General features: G+C 46.3%; 1 protein-coding gene across 1 annotated transcript in view; it reads left to right on the top strand.

The window, feature by feature from the left end:
• The window catches only part of LOC8030654, a 107,109-nt gene extending 85,941 nt beyond the window's left edge, over positions 1-21,168 (top strand). The window contains exons 2-4 of the mRNA XM_042293235.1: positions 7,851-8,004; positions 10,004-10,265; positions 14,760-21,168. Of these exons, the coding sequence (XP_042149169.1) occupies positions 7,851-8,004; positions 10,004-10,265; positions 14,760-14,975 (632 nt within the window). The 3' untranslated portion in view covers positions 14,976-21,168. The remainder of the gene's footprint in view (positions 1-7,850; positions 8,005-10,003; positions 10,266-14,759) is intronic.
• The last annotated feature ends 102 nt before the right edge of the window (positions 21,169-21,270 follow it).

Raw genomic sequence — 21,270 nt, 5'->3', positions numbered from 1 at the left:
CACATTGTCTCCCAGTGGGCCCAGTGACGGGGTAACGCTGACTAGGTTTGACCAGAGGAAAATGGGCGACTCCCTCGCCGGGGGGAAGTGGCGGGAGGTGAAGTTTCTTGTTTCTTTGCCCGATCCCCCGAACGTCATCCTGGTGATATCCCACACCGCCTGTGGGATATCACCAGGTAAGCGAATTGGCGAAGGAAAGGAATCTTAATTTTGGTTCTTGGCTTTTACGCTGTGACGCAAGCTACCGGCCGATATAAAGGGTAGAGCCATTAGCACCGATACATCCATCCTTTGCGCGCGCCTCAGCTCGGGGATTGAATCGCGCCCCGAAGCCGATGCACTAGGGGATAACCTCAATCACGTCAACCGGGAGATCTCGACTAGTGACATTGATATTGTAATGTAGTGACAAGTTTCGCTGTTTTCGCTACGTCTAGCATGGACTTTATGTTTTCGGTTGTCATCCTTGTTATACGTATGTTATCGGAAAAGCAAAGTAAGACCTACCAGTCGTTACCAAGACAGCGATCTGTCCGGCTCATGTCATCATGGCAGATAGTGTCGGTACTTGCGCAGATAGAACAGACAACTTGAATGCAACCTACTGGCGTAAAAAACAGTGTTGTACACGTTCCTCAAAAAAGGAACGAAAGATCGTTCCTCGTTCCTTCAGATTTTTGGAACGCGTTCCCGTTACCAGTTACATATTTTAAAAAGGAACTCGTTCCCTTTACCGTTAAAAAATGGAACGTATCATTTCATATACGTTACATTTGTATTATGCTGACTACCATAATTCGCTAAATCGGGGAAAGTCTTTTTTTTTTTTTTTTAAGCTATCCTCTTAAATGTAAACATACGAATTCGAATGCCATGATGCTAGGACACGAGGAGAAGAAAACAAGAGGAAGTAGGGTTTCATTTGTTGATATATTAACCTTTAAAAATCTCAGCTTTGAACCTTATTCATGTTTGTGGTGGGCGATTCAGACGAGCCAAATGTACTGTTACCCCACATTTCACACGTTTCAGTCTAACAAAGCCCCTTGTTCGAACCTAACAGCAGTTGCTTCTTGATGTTGCTGTCCTCAAGACGAGCAAGTGAAGAAGAGAGTAGGGCTTTTGACAGGTCAGTCTTGAAAACTGCAAGTCCCTCTTCTTGAAGGTTGGATTCGTTGTTCAGTTCGAAAGTGGGGGACAAGGGGTGGAAAAATAAAGGTTATTTTTTGTGTATCTTCAAGTGACCACGTTCGTGATACAGGGGTGTGTTCCATGTCTGAAAACCTGTTCGTCTTTTTTTTTTTTTTTTTTTTTTTTGTAACCGTAGGTTTTTTTGTGGAAGTTCAGTGATGGTTTTAGTCGGTCTTAGATTTCTGGGCGTACTAAAGGATTCTTGGAAGAATAGAAAATAAAGTTTGAAACGTTCCTCTTTCTGTGTCTTTTCCTTCAACTAAAAAGTTTAGCTTTTTGTACCACAGTCTCGGGTACTGAAAAAAGAATCGGTGTCCACTAGCTCTCCTGCACCCGAGTGTTACCAAGCGAGGACCACACAAAATAGACCTTAATATAAGTAACCAAAAAGTTAACGAGATCCTCCTCTTCGTATAGATATGGTTTTTATAGTTTTAGAATTTTCCTCTATAGAAATAAAACAAAAATCACCCCACTGGACGAAAAAAAAGAACTCCGTTCCTTTTTCGTTCCACTAAAAAATCTAACGTGTTCCCTTTCCAGTTCCACCAGTTCAAAATGGAACGGAGGCGTTCCTTTGTTCCTGCTGAAAGGAACGCGTTCCAGGAACGCCGTTCCGTACTACACTGGTAAAAAGATTCCAGACTCAGTATCTTCCGCTACTCCGGAATCAACCAACGACGCCACGTGCCACCACCGATAATATGTGCCAGACCTTGAACAGACAAGAAGGCCACTCCCCAGTCTGGTCCTCCTTTCACCAATGCCGTGGCGATTTCCGTATCGTGCCCGTATCGTGTGGGAGAAAAAAGACGACGCAAATAGAACACCGAAGGGCAGAAATATCAGTCTCTCTTGTTGTTTAAATACGAGAAGGGTGACTGACCCGCATGGAACGCGAGGATGAATGACTGAGGTGGCCCTGGGCGAAAACTGTCGCTGATCACGCTTTAGTGGGCTCCACGGCCTGACAGACCACCTAGAAGGCAAGGCCCCCCCACGACGTCATCACTAGTGGATCCAGCAACATCACCTAGCTGCCGTCACCGCCACCGTATCTTGCAGCGTCTCACAACAAGCAAGACGCTAGCACGCGTCGTCGTCGAGTCGCAGATGCCTTTCGCTTTGCGGCGTGCGCTCGGGGAGCTTCAGCGTGCTTGCCGCTTGGGGCGTGTCCACTAACGATGTCGTCATCCGCAGGCCTTGTCTTTTAGGTAACACTGAGTAGACAGATCCGCTGCATGTGCCTCCGGCAACAACTTCTTGTGTCCGCGTTGAGAATGTGAACGCCGAATCGACCAGACGGCGATCGAAGTTTTTGGGAGGCATCCCCCTCTGCGTAGTTTAGAGAAGGAATAAAAACGACGGGCACCGACGATGCGTCATCTTTGTTGTTGCCTGCGATGTTTCTTATCGTGTTTTGCGGTTGTTTGTCTTCTTTCCCCTTTCGTTTGTAACAAGTCGCCGTCCACGTATGCGGAAGCCAATCTGCCCGTCGCGACGGCTCTTGCTTTTCCGAGCTGTTGGCTCAGCGGAAGATAAGATAAAGTTGTTGTGATGCCCGTCAGACTAAACTTGGAGCCAGCGTGGTAAGCGTAGGTCACTTCCGAAATGCTCCCACGTGCCTCTTCCGTTTTGAATTGATTGCAATTGATTCCTCGAGTGCGGGCCGGGGCGCTTGGGGGGATTTAGCAAGTGGTCTATTTCGGCGCCGTGCAGTGGGGGACGGCGGGTGTGCCACTGGGGCGCGTGTTAACCTCGCCCCCCCCCCCCCCCCCTTCCTCCCTCTTTTTCACGCTGCTTCGCGGCGACAGTCTGCGGATGCCTCATTCCAAAATATTAACCCACCTTGGGCCACCCCTACAAGCTGCCCCGAAGCGCTTCGCCGGTGGCCCAAGTGTACACCCTAGCTCCGCGCTGTTCTCCACTGTACATCGGTTACTAAGTGTTACGTCACCCCGTCGCTCTCTATAGCCAGCCGATCCTGTGCGGCCGCCGTCCTTCATGCACCCGCTAACTGACCTCATTTTAACACAAACTACAGCGCACTACTGCAAAAGAACATTCACTCCTTACACACAGAAAAGAAAAGACAATTTAAACGAACCGCGCTGCTCGTTTGAATTTTCCTTTCTTTTTCGTGTGTAAGGAATGAGTGTACTTTCGCAGTGGCGCGCTGTAGTGTGTGTTAAGAGCAACCAACTTGCCCAAGCTGCTACGTTGACCTGATATGTTTGCACCAGGGAGAAGAGATGATTCGGGAATGCTCTCTCTGCGGAAAAGTGTTCAGAGATGCTACCGCATTTCTTCTAGAATCAGCATAATAACAGCAGCCGTTTTGACTTTTTTTTTTTTCGCCAAACAATTGGGCTTAAAGTGGAGGCCAATCCGAGGCGTGTAACACACCTGCCCGCCGATGATACTTAAATGGGAATTTTTTTGGTGCGGACGTTTTATTCGAAAGACGTCTGCACGACCTGATGGGACACGCAACCTTCAGAGATTTTTTCAGCTTGCTGAAGTCATGTCTCGTCTCGGGTACGAACTGGGTCATGCATTTATGGATGATATTGGGGAACGGGGACGGAGAGACTGCAGTACGAAGCAACCGCGGATAAAAATAGCCATGTTTACGTGGTCCGTGGACGTGCGAAAACACATGGGCACGGTTCATGGAAACCATAAAGCGGTTTCAACTAACAAGTTAGAGTTTATAGAAGCTGCGACGTGCCGCGTATATGTACATTCGAAGTACTCAAATTAGGCCCTAATTAATTTTGTTTTATTGCTTTATTACTGTCGAACGCAATTTATGTAGAGATCCCCTGGAAAAAGTAGTTTATGGAGTTCGCGACTTTTCGACGATGCCGACAAAGAACGCCCGCATCAAAGTTCATAACCAATTTGCATCCTTATGATCCACATGCGAACGGTAATTAGACCGTGTGTTTGTCTTATTGAATTCCCGTCTTGTTTTTCCTTGACTTTTCGCGAAGCGCCGGTCTAGTGAGCGGCAGGTCCGAACGTGCATACACAATTCAAATAACAGAACGGACAGCATTTACGCAGTTTTCCTTCGTATCAAATTGAATGTGACGAGCTTGTTGACAATAAAATTGTGTACTTCTATTTTTACGTGCCAGAACTTGAACGAAATGCTGAAAAGCATAAATAGGGGTGGTTTTCGGCTTGTAAAGTGAGGTATATTGTTCCAAACAAGCAAAACGTGTACGGATTATAACCTATCCTACAAAATAAACAAACATTCTTATAGAATTTGTCGAATAAATATATGAGAACTTATAAAAATTGTAGTTTAGTATAATGGTATGTAGGTTCTGATGCCATTTTATATCTTCTTGTATGTTTCAAAAAGCTTTATGTGTAGGTAATATTTTTCACTAGGTTAGCCAGATCTAGACAAAGCAAACCCCTGTTTTTACAAACATAGCAAACGCATTGTATCAATCTAGTCCTATGCGGTGTTCAAGTTGCATCGTATGAAAGAGAGAGAGAGAAAATAAACTTTTATTATAACGGCTCTTTGTCTGGATCGTCGCAGCCGTCTGAGGCGACTCCTCGCGTGGTACACTTTTCTATGCCATCTATATTCACTCAGCTTTTCAACGTAAAATTATATCAGCCAGAAACCAGCAACAATCACTAGCTCGTCCATGCTTCCACCTTAAAAGAACGACCGACCAGTTCGCGCTTTCCACTTTTCCCTCGTTTCTTCCTCTCCCCCTTCTACCCTGTCCACCGTTGCCTATTTCCTCCTCCCCCATGGTGAGGAGGATCTTCTGCCTTGCAGAATCTCGAGTCTGGTCGTCGGCCTTTAAGTCCAGACGTCAAAGCGGGTTCACATCACGTCTTCGCAAACGTCACGTTGCCGTTCCGCGGTGTGTGACCTCAAGCAAGTAAACACTATCTTGGTACGTCAATGAAAGCAGTGGCGTAGCCAGGAGGCTTATGGAGCTTCAGCCCCCTACCCCCTCCCAAGCCCAAAATCCAGCAGCTGACCTTTAATATACACATACATCTTATCCCCCCCCCCCCCCCCCTTTTCCCAGTACCTCACCTCACCTCCACCCCCCCCCCCCCCCCCCCCCTTCGAACAAAATTCCTGGTTACGCCACTGATTGAAAGATAACTTCCGCCGCCTCTTCACCCAAATATATACGTGTGAGGCGCTGGGAAAAATCGCCAGTGCTCAGCTGTGGGATATCAAGCGAAAGTTATTTGAACAATGTGCAACTACAGTCGACCTGAACCAACTTACTGAGCAACCGTGTGACGTAACCGCTATAACGCAGAATTAAGGGCTGGATTTCGTGCAAGAGGCGTTACGTTCGAGCGTAACGAAAAACCGCTACTTGCAGGACAAGGCAACGTAAAGCACATGTAGCCCATAGCGCAGGCTTACTTATTTCTGCTTATTCATGCTTAGGTAATTGTAGTTAGGTAAATTTACCAAGCGGTGCAGCCAAATTCGAAATCCCGACCGTGCGATGTGCAGTCTGGTGTCTTTGCTCAGTGCAGCAGCAGAGGAACTTGCGGGACGTATTTCACTGATGTGAGCCTATACGGCAGAAGAAAATCGTAGGCTCACGCAGCTGTGCCAATGATGCTGCACACCCAGCAGCACCAATGGGTGGCGCAGCGGGCATATGACGTCACGCATAATACACGCGTAACAAATTCTGTGCTCCCGGAGTTCGTCAGAATGATCGAGGAAAGCTTTAATTTCTAGAATCATTAGTTCGTTGATATTAGTTATAGTCCTTGAGCCCGAAACCAAATGATAATAGTTTATTTGTGAGCCCAAAGCGTCGTAGACGTGAGCCCGGACATTTGACAATGAAGACACTCCATTTTTTTAAAGAGAATGAACTCGATTGCTTGCCTTTTTCTCGTATTTTGTCATTTCTTCTCCGTAGGCCACGGGGAGTTAAGCGCCCCTTCAAGGTCCGTCTCGTCTAACCCCGGACCATGTCGCTCGATAGTCCCGACTCAAACTCTTTGCAAGCTGGTTTCGACGCTCAAACTCAATTTCCCCGCAACAAATCTGATTTTATTGTACTCACGCAAAGCCTCCCCCGACCCCCAGCTCCTTTCCCCCTTTCCTCTTCCTAAAGTTCCACCGACGCCAGTAGCGCTTATTTGCATAAAAATGAGGCGCTTTGGCCGTTGTGGGTCTCGTTCATATTCATCGCCTCCTTGGCAGTCGGCCTCGACACCCCCGTCGCAGTGCATACAAAACGACCGGCTTCTTCCATCGGCCTTTCTTTCCACCTTTTTATTTGTCTCATCTTTCCGCGCTTTCATCACTCGCTCATTAACCGTCACAACGAGGCTTCGGCGGTGGCGACCCTGGTATCTTTGTTTGTCGTACTGCTTCGAACCGCCGTTGAACCCGGTTGAAGGAAAGAGCGGCCTCGCTTCAGACTCTATGCACTTTAAGCCCTAAGCTTAGTAGCTGGATCGCGTCGTCGGGAGGGTAAGCTCTCGTTGTAACGAACCTATAGTCCTCAAACTGGAGCCGCTGGAATAACTTCAAAAACTTCGTTCCGCCTTTGGTAATTCGAGAAGCTTCCATTTCGTACCCCAGTTTTAAAGGGGTCTTTAAAGTAGCTCGATTTATTTGGGTTGAACGTAAATATAAGCAGAGAGTCAAAATGCTGTTTATAAGCAGGCAGCGACTACAGACCGAGTTAGAGTTGTTGGGAAGAGCGTACATGTTCGGGAATTCGGGAATTTTTCCTTTCGGACCCTGCAGTGTTCAGGGTTTCTTGCGAGCGGCTCGGTTTATTCGGGTTGAAGCTCAATATAGGCGTGAGAATAAATATGCCGAGATAATTTGTGCGTAGAAGGATCAGCGATTCGAGCTATAGTAAGCTGTGCTTGCCATATTCGAACTTCGTGATCCGTTTCCCGGCCTTTTTAGCGGATAATTCCGATTGACTGTGGAGCGGTATTAAGATGCCCGGTACCCGCTGCACCCTGCGTGTTTTGAACTGCCACTGACAATGGATTCGCAACAGACTGAGTGGTCGACGCGAGCTTTTATGTTGTTATCCGTTACCCGAAAGCATCAAATGGTACAAAACGCGCGTCCCATTGCACGAGTGCCAAACAACATGGCCGCGACAAGACGCAACTTTAGCTCTTGAAAAGTGATTTCAAGTCCGCTCAGTATTCCCGTGAAAAATAGCTCTCACCAACTTCTGAAAGATGCCAGCTGAACGTGGGAAGATACACAGAGAGAGAAAGAGAGAAGAAATAAAAGGACAAACACACTGCTGGAGCTGGTGCTTTCGGAAGAATAAATCACCAACTATCTCAGTTACTAGCACTTGAGCTAACCTTTCGATTTTAGTTGTCTGGATTTTCCTCTTCATCTCTACGGGGAAATATGTTGATACTCAGAATATACCTTTCTTCCTCCACGGCCATGTTGTATCCGAGAGTGGAATAAACAAATGCAGATTTGTGAACAGAGAGTAATTGCAAGCCTGATCGCCGAATAAGCAGCTTTAAACTCGGCTGGTGGCGCCTGGAACATCAGAAGTGCAAAAAGGTTAACCAGTTAGATCCAGCATTCCGATTTCTGACTCGGCGATGATGCATCGTGACCGTCTGTTTCCACGTCTTGTGTGCAGTGGGAGCTCCGAGATCGCGACCGCAGCAGCCTTTCGTGATCTACAGGCCCTCCCTGCCACGACCAGACGGACAGGAAGACGAAGACTCCGGCTCCAGCGAGCGGGGAACGACGGCCACGTCCATCGCAGCCAACACGTACCACCACAGCTCCGGGTAAGATGCGGAGCTTTCGTGTCCCACTCCGTAAACTTCTTATAGACAGGCAAAAAAAGAAAAGAAAGAACCCGCCATGAGAGCGTGTAAGTAGATCGCTTTTGCGCGCTCCGATAACGATACGATATAACAGTAGAGAGTTTTAGCGTGGATCGCTTCGATTCCTCGGATAATGATACCCGACTCTCCGCCGACGCCTTTGCGCAGTGGGGATCGTACCGTTATCGGGCATCGTCTTCGGCAGTATTGGATCGACGTATACTACAACTCCTTAATTCGATGCATGTGCAAAACTCCGGTGAAGCACAGTACCGTCATCGAAGTCACTGGAACAATTTACTAAATAAAGAGATAATAATAATAATAATAATAATAATAATAATAATATTTTATTTCCATCACACTCGATGGCGGCGACCAAGGGAAAAAGCTGCATACACAGCTTGACGAGCCCTGGAGCGCCTAGAGTGCACGGCGACGGAACACAACAGGAAACAAAAAAAAAAAAGACATACACACAGAGGTTGCAACACGCAAAAATTCACCATGGCAGATAAAGCAATATAATCAAATACGAGAACAGTGATTTTAACTAGTTATCATGACCACCCATAATATATAATGAACGGATTTCCCCTATTGACATTTTATTCCAGTACAAGTTTTTCGATTCGTAAAGATTTAGTAAATTAGGAATATTGTGCTTCAGCATTTGAGTGCCATAATTTGTTCTTGGCGTGACCACCCCCCAACATTCAGCGCCACGAGTAGGATAAGTAATAATATTTTTTGAGAGGCGGCCAAGGGTTACCAGAAAGTTTGTGTTCCTAATTAGCTGTATCTTAAGGCTTGTACTGAGCCTGTAAGAATACAAAGTGTGCACATTGATAATGCGGAACTTTTTGAATAGGTCGGATGTATGCGACTGAAATGGGACATCGGCTATGGCTCTTATTGCTTTTTTTTTTTTTTTTTTTTTGTAACAAATGTATTCTTTCAAGATTCGTTGAAATGGTGGTACCCCAAACTAGATTACAATAATTTAAGTGCGAGTAGAACAAGGAATTATAAACTAGTAACTTGACGTGTATCGCTAAGGTATAACGATGGCGGTTTAACATGCCGACAGTTCTAGACAGTTTTGTAATAAGGTAGTTAACATGTTCATCCCACGACATATTATCCGAAAAAATGACGCCTAGAATTTTGAAGGAATTTACAATCTCAATCTTGGTTGAGTCTAAACTGAGATCTCTCGTAGTCTTGATTATTTTATTTTTAGAGCGAAAGAGCACTACTTTTGATTTTTCTGTGTTTATTTGAAGTGAATTATATGCACTCCACAAATTCAACCCGGAGAACATTCGGTTCGCCTTTTCAAATAATAAGTCGGTATTTTATGCAGAGAAAAATATACTTGTGTAGATAGATTATGTATACTCCCTATTTTCGAGAGACCGCGAAATCGAGGCCGCCGCTGAAGATTTGGGGGAGTACGATGATTGGGTAGAAAAAGAGGGAAATTGAGTGAACGTGATTGGTCCCTTCTCGACTTGATACGATTCAGTCGTTTTCATGTAAAGAGAGCCATGGACACCCTGTGCTCAATCTCAAGTAAGCGCAACTAAGGGGCATGCCCCTTAGTTGCACTTACTCAAGTCCACTTTGCGCATGCACGCACAGAGTCGGGAACTCCAGCTTTCACTACCGATTCTTTTGAGCCTCAGTCACGCTGCCCATATATCATACAACAGGCTCGGTGTGCACTGCAGGCATCAAGAGAGAACTACCTGCAGACATGCCTCAAGCTTTATCAAATCATCTTCGAACCTGCTTGCAGACAGTTTTCGTATGACCAATATGTGACCATCGCACAAAGAGAGAACACGCCCCAGACAGTGTCTCCAGACTGTCTTTTGTATGATGTAATAGCAGACTAGCCGCAGCGCCACGTTCGGCCTAATCAACTCGGCCGTATATGCCCCGCACCCTCTGCCAGGCACTCGAACGGAGGCGGAATCGTGGACGAGTGCTGCCGCAAGGCATGCAGCTTCGCCACGCTGGCCAGCTACTGCGCCCGGCCGTCGGCGGGCTCCAGCCTGGACGCCTTCAACATGCTCCTGGCCTCCCCGGCGGACGAAGCTAGGTCCTCGGAGAGTGCGATGCAGGGCGACCAGGCGGTCGAGCCCACCACCGAGGCACCGAGTCCGGTCGAGTCCCACGTCCAGCACGCGCAAGAAGTCAACCGGGAACACAACGAGGTACGCTGCATCTTCCGTCTTGTACTTGTGACACTAGGGGCGGAGTGGCACATCAAGTCGGGTCTCAAGCGCTCGCGTGACCTAGGCTCGGCAGGACTTCGTTCGCACATTCTAAGCTAAGACGATGATTCTATAAAAAATAATGAGGTCTGTCAACAAATGATAGACCGCACGCCCAGATGGGATTATAACGGCTGATTGCCGCCTTCCTTTATTGGTACCCCGCGAAGTACTGTTGCGTTTGGTACGGTTCTGAGGAAGTCATGACAGGTAGCGGGCCAGGAGTTGAGCAGACTAGCAAACTCTTTTAACCGCAGAAAGAAACTGGTTTAATTACATTGTTGAAGATGGTTATTTACAGTGGGCAAAAATACACACTTTTCGCCGAAGCGACATGAGCGAACGAAATCAAAGCAGAGAGCTGGGAATCATCTCTAAAATGGATTGCATGCATGTTTATACAGCCTTGTTGTTGTATAAGCCTCAACGGTGCTCTTTTTCGAGGCACGCTGCTCCTTATATAGGCACACTTCTCCTCATGTCCCGTTGAATGGATTCCATGCATCAGGGTAGAGAGCCAATTACGGTAAACGTTCAGTTGGTCATCCAACAAAATTTATGCCGGCGATATTGTTATGAAACTGGTTGGTTTCCGAGTTGCACGTGCAGCAGGGCAATCTCAACACACCACGCCGAAGTTAGTGCAATCGCAAGCTATACGCCTCGCAAGTGGGCTCATTTTCGTCTTTTGCGCATGAGAAAGGAAGTAGCGGTGACTTTCAGAACGCCGAGCCCTGATTGGCTGATCGCGTCCCTCTATCTGAGCGTCATCTGCTCCTTTGCAACGTCGTCTGCTCGCAACGTCGTCTGCGTCTATCTTACCTTTCCTGCGACTTTCGGGAGTGCAGGAAAGGTCTGACCTCTTTGAAAGGCAAAGGAAAGGTCTGACCTCTCTGAAAGGCAAAGTCGAGCGAGCTCGACTTTGCCTTTCAGAGAGGGCAGACGAAATAACTCGAGCGGTACGTTGTTTTTGTCTCACTAGCAGACGTGCACCACGGAGAGGAGTCAAAGGACTCACTGGCGAGGCGTCCCGATGCACCGAGGTTTGTTTGCAAAAAAGTGAGAGTGAGGTGGTTAGTGTCCGCAATATCCCTCCAATATACTTTTTTCCTCCTTTCGTGTGCGGCGAGACTCCTCACTCTTTAACGGCGTTGGCGGGTTGGCGCGGTTAACGTCGTCTGCTTTACGTCTGCTAGTCAAAGCGATGGCTGCTTTACCTTTCCTGCGTCTGTCGGAGATTCGCCGCTTTTTCACCGGCGAGAGTCACCGTTGCCTCGGGAAACAAGGAGATAACAAGAGAAAGAAATTGACCTCTTAATCTAAAATTGAGGTCAGCGATCAAAGTATAATACGGGAAGGGTTCACAAGGGTCGCGCGGGCATATTCCATTCAGCACGCCAGCCGGTCGTGGGCAGACAGACGGTCGTCGAGTCGCGGAGTGCCTGCTAGGCCTAACTGCCGAACTCGCTTGGTCGTTGTCGGTGGAATCGTGGCCGTTGGAGCTTTTTCAGGGTGTTTGTGGATCCAGCGTTCTGTTCGTCGTGGTCTGTTTCAAGTACTTTTTTCTTGCTGCTTGAAGTCGGGACGCATGAGAAGCGCACGTAGAAAAATAAACGTCCGTGGGTCGTCGCGACCGCGACGCTGTTGGCCATGCTGATTTGATCGTAAGAAGTGCGTAAGACAGTTTCGGAGATGTCGTAGGATTTCGTCGTAACCTGCGCAAAACTTACGAAAATTTCGTTTCGTGAATACGGATTTGTCTAACGCACATTTTTGGCGTAAGATCGTTTCGTGAATCTGACCTCTGCACTTCCGAAAGTCGCGGGGAAGGTAAGACAGACGCAGACGACGTTGCGAGCAGACGACGTTGCAAAGGAGCAGACGACGCTCAGATAGGGGGGCGCGATCAGTCAATCAGGGCTCGGCGTTCTGACGTCACCGCTACCCCCTGCGCAAGAAGCAGACGAACTTGCCCTCCGCATAGGTCAAACATAATTTAATGAAAAAGATTCTAAAAAAAAAATTCTAGCTTCCCTAACCCCTTCTTTCTCACTCACCCCCCCCCCCCCCTTTTCCCATTTTCCCAGACAAAAATCCTGGGTGCGCCAATGACGGCGTCAACTACACAGATTTCTTGTTTTCCTCCCGTGCATAGGAATAAAATAGCTTCTTTCTTTTCTTCCATTTCTTTCCTAGAAATCTGCATTCACAAAATTTGAGTGTGATCAACGCAGAACCTAAAAACATCTGAGTGAAAAGATCCGTGCCACCCTGTTCACTGGTTTAGTTCTCCCTAAAAGGAACACTGTTACGTGGGGAATATAAAAACACGAGACGGAAGAGCAGACGTTACTCCGTCCCACCTTAAGATGAACTGCAGCAGACGCAAGGAGCCATCGGCACCAATCGTGCACACGCTGACCGCAGCGACATGCGGTCGATTCTACAAGGCTATGAGCACGAAGTCATGCACTCATAGACACGCACTCGGACGGCTCAACTGTCTTCCATATGAGAGTGAACAAAACAACATCCCTCCGGATAAGCGGTTCAGAAGAAGATTGTTTTCAGTCACCGTGGAGCCCTACCTTTATTTGGTCAGCTTGAAATGTCTTACATCTGAGGCTAAGGTTTTGCTATAGTTGTCCCTCAGATGAAACGCAACGTACCCCCGATCCCCTGAAAGTTGCGTTCTCGATAACATTATAGTTTTAGTATTTCGTAAAGACCTTTACAAGAAGAGCTCTTTGGCCGCCGCCATTTTGCGACTCCGGCGACCCCTGTCAGCCAGAAATTTCTGCCACACGCCTAAACTGTGGAAACCCGGTCAGCGCGACTCCCCGCCCGCATTGTGCAATCGGAGTTCGCCGGCTTTTCTTGAAGCTCTTTTTAGTTTATTTGCCTGTTCATGATGCTTACCCTTTCTGTGTTATCTTCCACCGTGAGAACCAGGGAATACCAGGGATCGTGTCCTGATTGGCCTTCGCAGAAAACGAATGAAAAGTGCAAGCGTCACGAGCCCCGCGACGCGGGCCGTTCGCCGTTTTCTCGATTATTATTTCCTTTTAGATAATCTCCGAAAAGCCTTCCCGGCTATGTACCCGACGTTCACGAAAAATAGCTGATAGGGTCGGGTTTGGAGCATGGGGACGGAATAGATACGTCCGTTACGTCCGTTCATTTCTTTGGTGGTGTGCAAAAAGCAGCTCTCTTCAAAACATGCCGCAATGCAAGTCGGATTCCGTCCGATCGTCGTGAGGTGATCGTCGTCGCCACTATATTAGATATGCTGCGTTATTTGAAATCTGTGTTGCAATAAATCCTGTTCGGATAACGCGGCACCGTGGGGTACGTACAACATGTTGTTCGACTAATGAGACTCGTTGAATTTCATGCTGTGAGCGGAGAATACCCGCGCATTTCGGCTGTCCTGTGTGATCAAATATTTTCTATGGTTAAGACGTTTGTAGTTTGATACGGCCGAGTGTATGGCGTGGTAAAAAATTAATATAAAATGAAACAAACATTCCAGTTGCTTTTGCTCCGTCGCCCACGGACTAAAAATAGCTTTCGTTTGTTTTTGTTTTTTTCCCAAAACTAACACAATGCTTTCTTTAAAGCCGCAATAAATTCTATTCGCCATAGAAGGCAAAAGAAATAATAAAACGCGGAAATTTAGACGCTATCATTGCCCGGAATAGGCTGCCACAACCTACTGAGAAACAAAACCCACAGCCCATTCAAGGCCGCAGTTTGGGCCCCGCGCACGCGCTGTGGGGAACACGCAACGCAAACGCACGGCGCTTGCGTTCGCTTGGTTACGTTATATTAAAGTTCAATATTATCTGCGTGAAGGCAGTGCCAGTATTTAGTAGTAGTTTTCAGGAGGGCGCAGTCGATCGAATGTATGCCAACTACCCCTGACTCGGTTTGGCTTCTCCGCAGAGCGGCCGAGCGTTAGGGAAAGAAGTTTCTCAAGAGGTCGTCTGGTTTTTTTTTTATTTTTTTTTTTTTTTTTTTTTTTTAATTTAATCTGTTATTTCCACTCTCAAAACAAATAGATCAATAATACTCCACAATCGGCCGTATACACAGTGGGATGAGATTGGTGAACAATTTTCTAATTTTGAACCGTGTGGATGTGTGTGTATATATATATATATATATATATATATATATATATATATATATATATATATATATATATATATATATATATATATATATATTTTACCCTGAGGGGCCTTCTAGTGAGCATCCGGCTAAAGCCATTTTTCTCTGAAAATTCAGCATCGGAGCCCCCCTACAGTTCTTGTGTTGCCTACTTCTTTTTTGAGCCTACTTCTTTTTTCCGCGTCCAAGCAACGACTTTTAGCATATCTATTCACACGCCGTTCATTTATAAATATTATATACTTTTGTTCTGCCTCGCAGGTGGAACGCACGGGCCCCGCGGCCGAACGCAGCCGCGGCGACGGCGTCTCCACGGGACGCGTGCTCATCCCCGGCGCCAACTTCCTGAGGTCCCCCGAAGAGGACACGGCGTTCGGCCCCCGGGTTCGGATCGGGACCTTCAGCAGACACCGGCCCTTCTTCTACGTGGTACAGGCCGCCTTCAACGGGGACACCGAGGAAGCCCTGGATGCCTAAGGACACGAACGGACGCCGGCCTCGACGCTACCCCCCGAAAACCTTAGGGTGGCGACAAAGATAATGTCACGCCACTATCGCCTAGAAGACAAAACATGCGCCTCCTTTCCACCCCAAATGGGGTGAATTCCTCCCTCCGAACCAACACCACACCAAACGTCATCACTAGTGGGCCCACGCAGCTTCCGTCAGTGTCGCCGCCAGCGCGTGTTGCAGCGTCTCCCGATGAATGCCATGCTAGCGGGCGGCGACGCCGGGAAGGACGCGCTTTGCGGGGACCCTCGTCCAGCTTGTGCGTTGCCGCTTCTGTAGCGGGTCAGGGAGCCACTAACCATGACATCACGCGCGGGCCTTGTCTTCTAGGTGCTGTTGCCTCGACGCTCCCCGATGCACCTCAGGGTGGCGACAGGGATACGAGAAGGGTGTCGTACTCCGTTTCACTCTAGGGCCGAGCGCTGCCGAGGATTCGATGGAGCGAACCAGGCAGCGCTAAAAGTGCATCGATCGTCACCGCGCTCGTCGTCTTTGTGCACTTGCTATCACAATTATGCTGATCGCGCAAGAAAAAAACACACAAAAAAAAACGTAGTGTCACAGCACATTTATTGTGCACTAGTTCAAATGGTGATGGTAAACGCACGAAGGCAAGAGTCGTTGCGGTGCACGTTTAGCCTTGCCCGATTGTCTCCATCGGTTCGTAGTGTTGGCTGCGCTCATGGGTAGAGTGAAACGAAGCATAAGAGTCGAGAGGCTCGTTCTAAAATCGGGAGATAGCGCGACAAGGAAACCATCGGTGAACTCGGTCGTGCGCATTCGAAATGCCTCGAGTGTTGGTCTAGTTTTTCGCGGGACAGGAAGTCGAAATTTCACGAGGCAAAATAGGCCACCGAACTGCAGGTTTAGTGAAAGCTCGAAACCGCTAGGTAGATGCGCCTGTATTTCCGACTGATTTTAGATCGAGCCTTTGATTTCATAACACCCCATAGGCTATACATGGGGTGTTTGATTTCAATTTGGTAATTCTTTTTGAAGGGCGTAGGAGTAAGACGACTCCCGTCTTGAGAATGTATACTCATACGGCTCGGCGGACATTAGTTGAGGGAATAATCGTCGTGATAAGTTGACCAATTAACTCAAATTTGGTAACTAACTTTTCAATTATTTGTTTTAGGGGTCATGTTGCAATTGCAGCATTCACGGGAAGTATACGATTAGAGGCCAGACCAATTAAAATATTTTTTTAGAGATGCGAGCATTTAGATATTAATCTTAAGTTGTCATTGTTGTTTTTTAGCAAGATTTCAAAATAGCGCGTAAAGAGCATCCTAGCCTATGACCACAATGACGCATGAATGATGCAGTCTGTTCAATCATGTCGTCACAATCTCGGCAAAATGTCCTTGGTGGGTACGCTGACGACGCAGGTGACGACATGACTGAAACGACCACGTCACTCTTCTAAGCGCCATTTTGCCAGGGCTTGCGGCGCTTTTTCTGTGTGCAATTTTTAAATCAGATTAAAAAGCGTGGAACTTTATATATTTATAAACATTACATATTTGCAAATTCTTTTAATAACTTCTAATATGAACTTCCATAAATATTGCAATTGCAACACATGGCCCCTAAACCAATAAATAAAAAGTTGATTAGCAGATTTTATTTAATTGGCTAACTTACCACAACGACGATTGTCTCGCCCTTGTTCAAAAATCTGTTCGAGTTAATATCAAACACATTACATGTTCTACTAGGTAATTTTCAGAGCACCGCGGTCTAATCAAAATTGAGCCGCTATGTAGTTGTCTCGACTTGCATCGTGCCGCCCTTTGAATCTTGCTCAACTAAAAAGAGCGTTAACGAAAACTCAAAAATGACGAAATATGAACAAAATCCACCGAGGTGCTTTGAATATGTAATTTTTCCTCTGGGTTTTCACAGTGCTGAAAGTCAACCAGTTCGCCTGTGTCCTTTCTACGCATCGACAGGTCTTAAGTTACCGGTGAAGTGTTTTCTGTTGTAGCAACCAAGCTCAAAAATCCGCGATGAGTCGTCTAACTCACATTGCGGGGGCAAAGGGAGATTGATTGTGGTGCTCTGTAAATTACCAAGCGTCTCTAAGTCATCACATCTCTAGGCCACGTTCGATTATGAAACTCCCGCAGGCTCTATCCAGGGCCTCCAGAAAAATGGCTTGCTGACCGGGCGCCTGTCGTCGAAAGTGCCGACATAGGCAGTAACCCGTCAACCTGTCGAGTCACAACTTCACACCACACTGGAGCTGCCACGGGGTTCAATAGACGGACGTGCCTTGCAAAATTCTCGAGGAATGAAAACTCGAGTGTTGACAAGCCTAGTTCTTCAATTTGTCGTGAGCAGCCCAACCTAAACACATGTGGCATTACACTGGATATTTGACTTGGTGAGGACTTGTGATCAGTAGCAATTCAACACATAGCACGAAAGGTGTCAATGCAGGACATCGAACCCAATCACATCTCACTTGTTATTAGAAACGCCAAGTCAGCGCGCAAAGAGGCTCATCCTGCTTACCTACATTTTTTGTCACGGTACACCGCTCTTTGGTCTTCTGCATCAAGTGACCATGTTGATTTAGAAGTTTGGTTGTTTTGCCGCAGATGAGTACCACCCGAGTGTCATCACCACAATCATAGTCAATAATATTCTAGAAGAATGGACAGCTCTGGCTCTGCATTGATGCCGCCATTGCTTCTCTTCACCCAACATGTATTTGTTAGTTTTCATTTGTTTGTTTGCCATCGTCACCATCACACTACCATCAGCCAATAGCAACTGGCCAGTGATCAATGTCCCGATTTGAAAAGGAGCATTGACGGCACTTTTTGATGCACACTGGAATAATTTTACCTTGCATAGAATGCGTGCGGTGCAGGAAAAGCCCTCTGACATGTACAGCATAAGTAGGAATCAAAACGCCCTTAATTTTGCTTTTTGAAGAGAGAAAAATTATTGCGATTTAAAACACATTGTCTTATTACTCGTTCACGAACAGTTGAAGCACAGTGCAGTGATAAATTCTGCACTTTCATCACCAAGTACCGATACAGAGTTCCAGAAAACTAAACAAGCAAATGGCACTTAAGAACCAGTTGCCCCACAAAACTTTCTCGTCAACCAAACCATTGCTGTTGCACACATCGTTGCCACCTCAGGCCAAGGGAAGCGTCGAGGCCACAGGAGTACCGCGAGAGATCTACCTCCACCTTTGCCAAACCCTTTCCCTTGCATTCCTTTTTCTCTCTCCCAGCCCAATCCAACGTGTTATTTATTCGGGCCCACACGCCACCTCCTTTCTCATGCTACATCCCACCGAACTAATCATGCACACGTCGTACGCGAGACGGGCAACGCAAAACATTCGGAAGTGAAAAACGATGCAGCAGGATTCGAGGGCGGGACGTTGCAGGTCGCCATATCGAGTTTATCTGTAGAATACTCAGCCCTTCTCCTTATAGGCCCTGGGTAGTGAACAGGGGCGCTGCAATCGGCTGCCGGTCAGCGTGTCTGGTGGACAAAAAGGGCAACTCTGGGTAGCAGTTCCCGCCACGAAACGACTGGACACAAACGCTGCGTACAGGTTCGGCAGGGCACTTGAAGCAGCAAAATAAGCGACTCAAATTAGGTGCAATTCTTAAATCGAAAGAATAAAGCATGTGTTCAGCTTGATTTTGAGCCATCGAACTACCACGGGTCTATCCCACACCTCTGCTATTCAAGCAGAACTAGGGATGTCGGAAACCTGCTACAAAGCCCTCAACCCCCTACATAGGCTAAACAGCAGAGGCATTGGAACAATTGACATAAAAAAGAAGGAATTAAGTGCAAGTACCAAGCAGACAATGACAAATAAATCGTGAAGTAAAAAAATTACAAAAAACACTGCTTCTTTACTATCAACATTTACGAAATATTAAGTTCTGATATTTTTAATAAATCCAAATTATTGTCATATAATTGGCTAAGTAATTTAGGCAGCATATATCTAATCATCTGAGAGCCGTAATTCATTCTTGGCGCGACTATCTACCAACGTTCCGTGTGACGAGTGGGGTCGGCGTGTTTGAAACAATTTACAAACCTAGAAACACTGCCCAAGAAGTTGAACTTTCTCAAACTTGAGCAGTTCAAATGATTACTGAATGAACCAAACCTTGAGGTTTGACAAATGTTAACGACATACCTTAAAGTACATTAGGTTGCCACACACAAGTCCCACGGTTCATTTGAGTGTAATTAAGCTACATGTCACTTTCTTAAAGGGACACTCAAGTAGATTCTAAGATTACCTATTTATGGTGATAAGTCAATCTACATCCCGAAAACCCGAAATTCCACACATGGGCGGCCGATATCTCTATTAAAAATTTAGTCGTGACAAGCCCCTTTATGTTTCTTCGAGTGAACACCAGGGGGCGTCCTTAGACGGCGTTTTCAAGCAATTGCTGTATTACGTCTCATACACCCAAGATTTAAAGTCTTTTGACAAAAAAAAATCCACAATGCGCCTAAAAAAAGCAATATATATATATATCTATTTTTTTTTTTTTTTAATGGAGGTGGTGGGCTATATGTTACTTCAAGAGAAAATAGTGCCCGTGTATTTCTATTGCTGCGACTTTACATTGCCATCTAGAACTAAACATATTATTGACTAAATCCCGACAATGTGCCATCGAAAACAAACGAGCAAGTACTTAAATTGGCAGCCACTGCTAGGGCTGGCACTAATAACTAATAACCCTGTGATAATGACTCGATATATGGCAGCTATTAAGATTTGCACTGAGTGCCAGGCAGTGTACCAAAGGTTTTTAAATGGTGCCCTAGAGGTCCTCAATTTCATCATTTTAGAACTAACTTTATCTACTCGCTTCAGATTCTAGAAATTCCCGAATTACCCACATGTGCATGCTTCTCCTATATGTCAAAAGTGCAATCGAAGATTTAGCACCTAGCAGAGAGCGGAAGACTAATGATCACTTTTTGCTTTTTGCACGGTTCACATGTGCTTGTATAACCAATGGCAAATGCCGACATCACCGACAAAAATTAAAGAGCTAAGTTGTACATAATGTGAAAAAGAGAGGCATATAAATCTTTTTCAATAGCGTTTTCGCTAATTATATATTATTTGAATAAGCGGAGAGCGTACATAAAGCTAGTGTCTCAAAAAACAGTCCCACACCTCTTTAGCACATCTTTAACACCAACAGCAGTTACTAATCACTACCTGGCCACCTTCATCAAAAAGCAAAGCAATCCTATGTTTACGTTTCAAATAGGCCTTTTAGCAAGCTCCGAGAAGAAATAGGACCACCGTAAAATCCGGAGATGACCCACCCCCGAAAGATAGCCCACCCCTATTTTTAGCTTGATTTGCTACATTTTTTAAACAGCGAAAGATTGCCCACTCCTAGCAATAGTAGTGTTGGGATCAATGATGGCCTCGGCGTAAATGCGGCTAGTTCGCTATGGCGAGATGTAAGCAAACGTTGCTGACTGGGAAGTAGTTATCTTTGCTTCGTTGCCCCTCGCCACCATAACACGGTTGGAAAAGACGCGACCTAAAATAGCAATTTTTTAAAAACTTTTCTTGATTGTACATTGAAAGTTAAATCACTCCATATTTTCAGCCCATTTGCTCTTGATGTTAGGTGGGCTATCTCTAGGGATTTTAAAGTAGATAAAACATATAAAGTCAGTCTGCGACCTAAGGAAGCGATGTCATGGGCAAACTCTGGTAAATCCAGATGAAACAGATTGTCGAACATCGCAATGTTGTTAGACGTGAGCAAACCCTGCGCACCACACATGAAGCGCCGATGATGTGGCACGAGCTCGTGTCGGAAACTGAAAACGAATGTCACACTACCCAAGTAATTCTCTAGCTCCAATGACATTGCAATTGTTGAAATGCTACCAGGGACGAAAACGTCTGTCGAAATGTGCAATACGTCTTTCTGCCGCCTGTTCTCATGCCATAACGTAGCCATCCCCTTCACGTCCACACTGTCCCAAAGCAATTGAAGCTGCTCCATGTTTGTTTCCGCCGTGGTTTCTGTAAGCCCACCAAATGTACACCAAGTCTACAATATGTGCAAATGTATAAAGTGATTCTGTTGTAAAATAAACAATTTTTTCTTGTTTTGCATCTTTTGTGTTCGTTTCACCTTTCCTGTACATCTCTCAAGGAATATGGTCCCCTTAATAGTCAAGAGATAAAGAACCAGAGGTGACTTCTCGCTTCCGGCAA

Source organism: Ixodes scapularis, unplaced genomic scaffold, assembly GCF_016920785.2.
Source record: "Ixodes scapularis isolate PalLabHiFi unplaced genomic scaffold, ASM1692078v2 PGA_scaffold4__175_contigs__length_147842914, whole genome shotgun sequence".
NCBI classification, from domain to species: domain Eukaryota; kingdom Metazoa; phylum Arthropoda; class Arachnida; order Ixodida; family Ixodidae; genus Ixodes; species Ixodes scapularis.
Note: the sequence above shows the minus strand (reverse complement) of the source record. Positions and strands in the feature narration are given on the sequence as shown.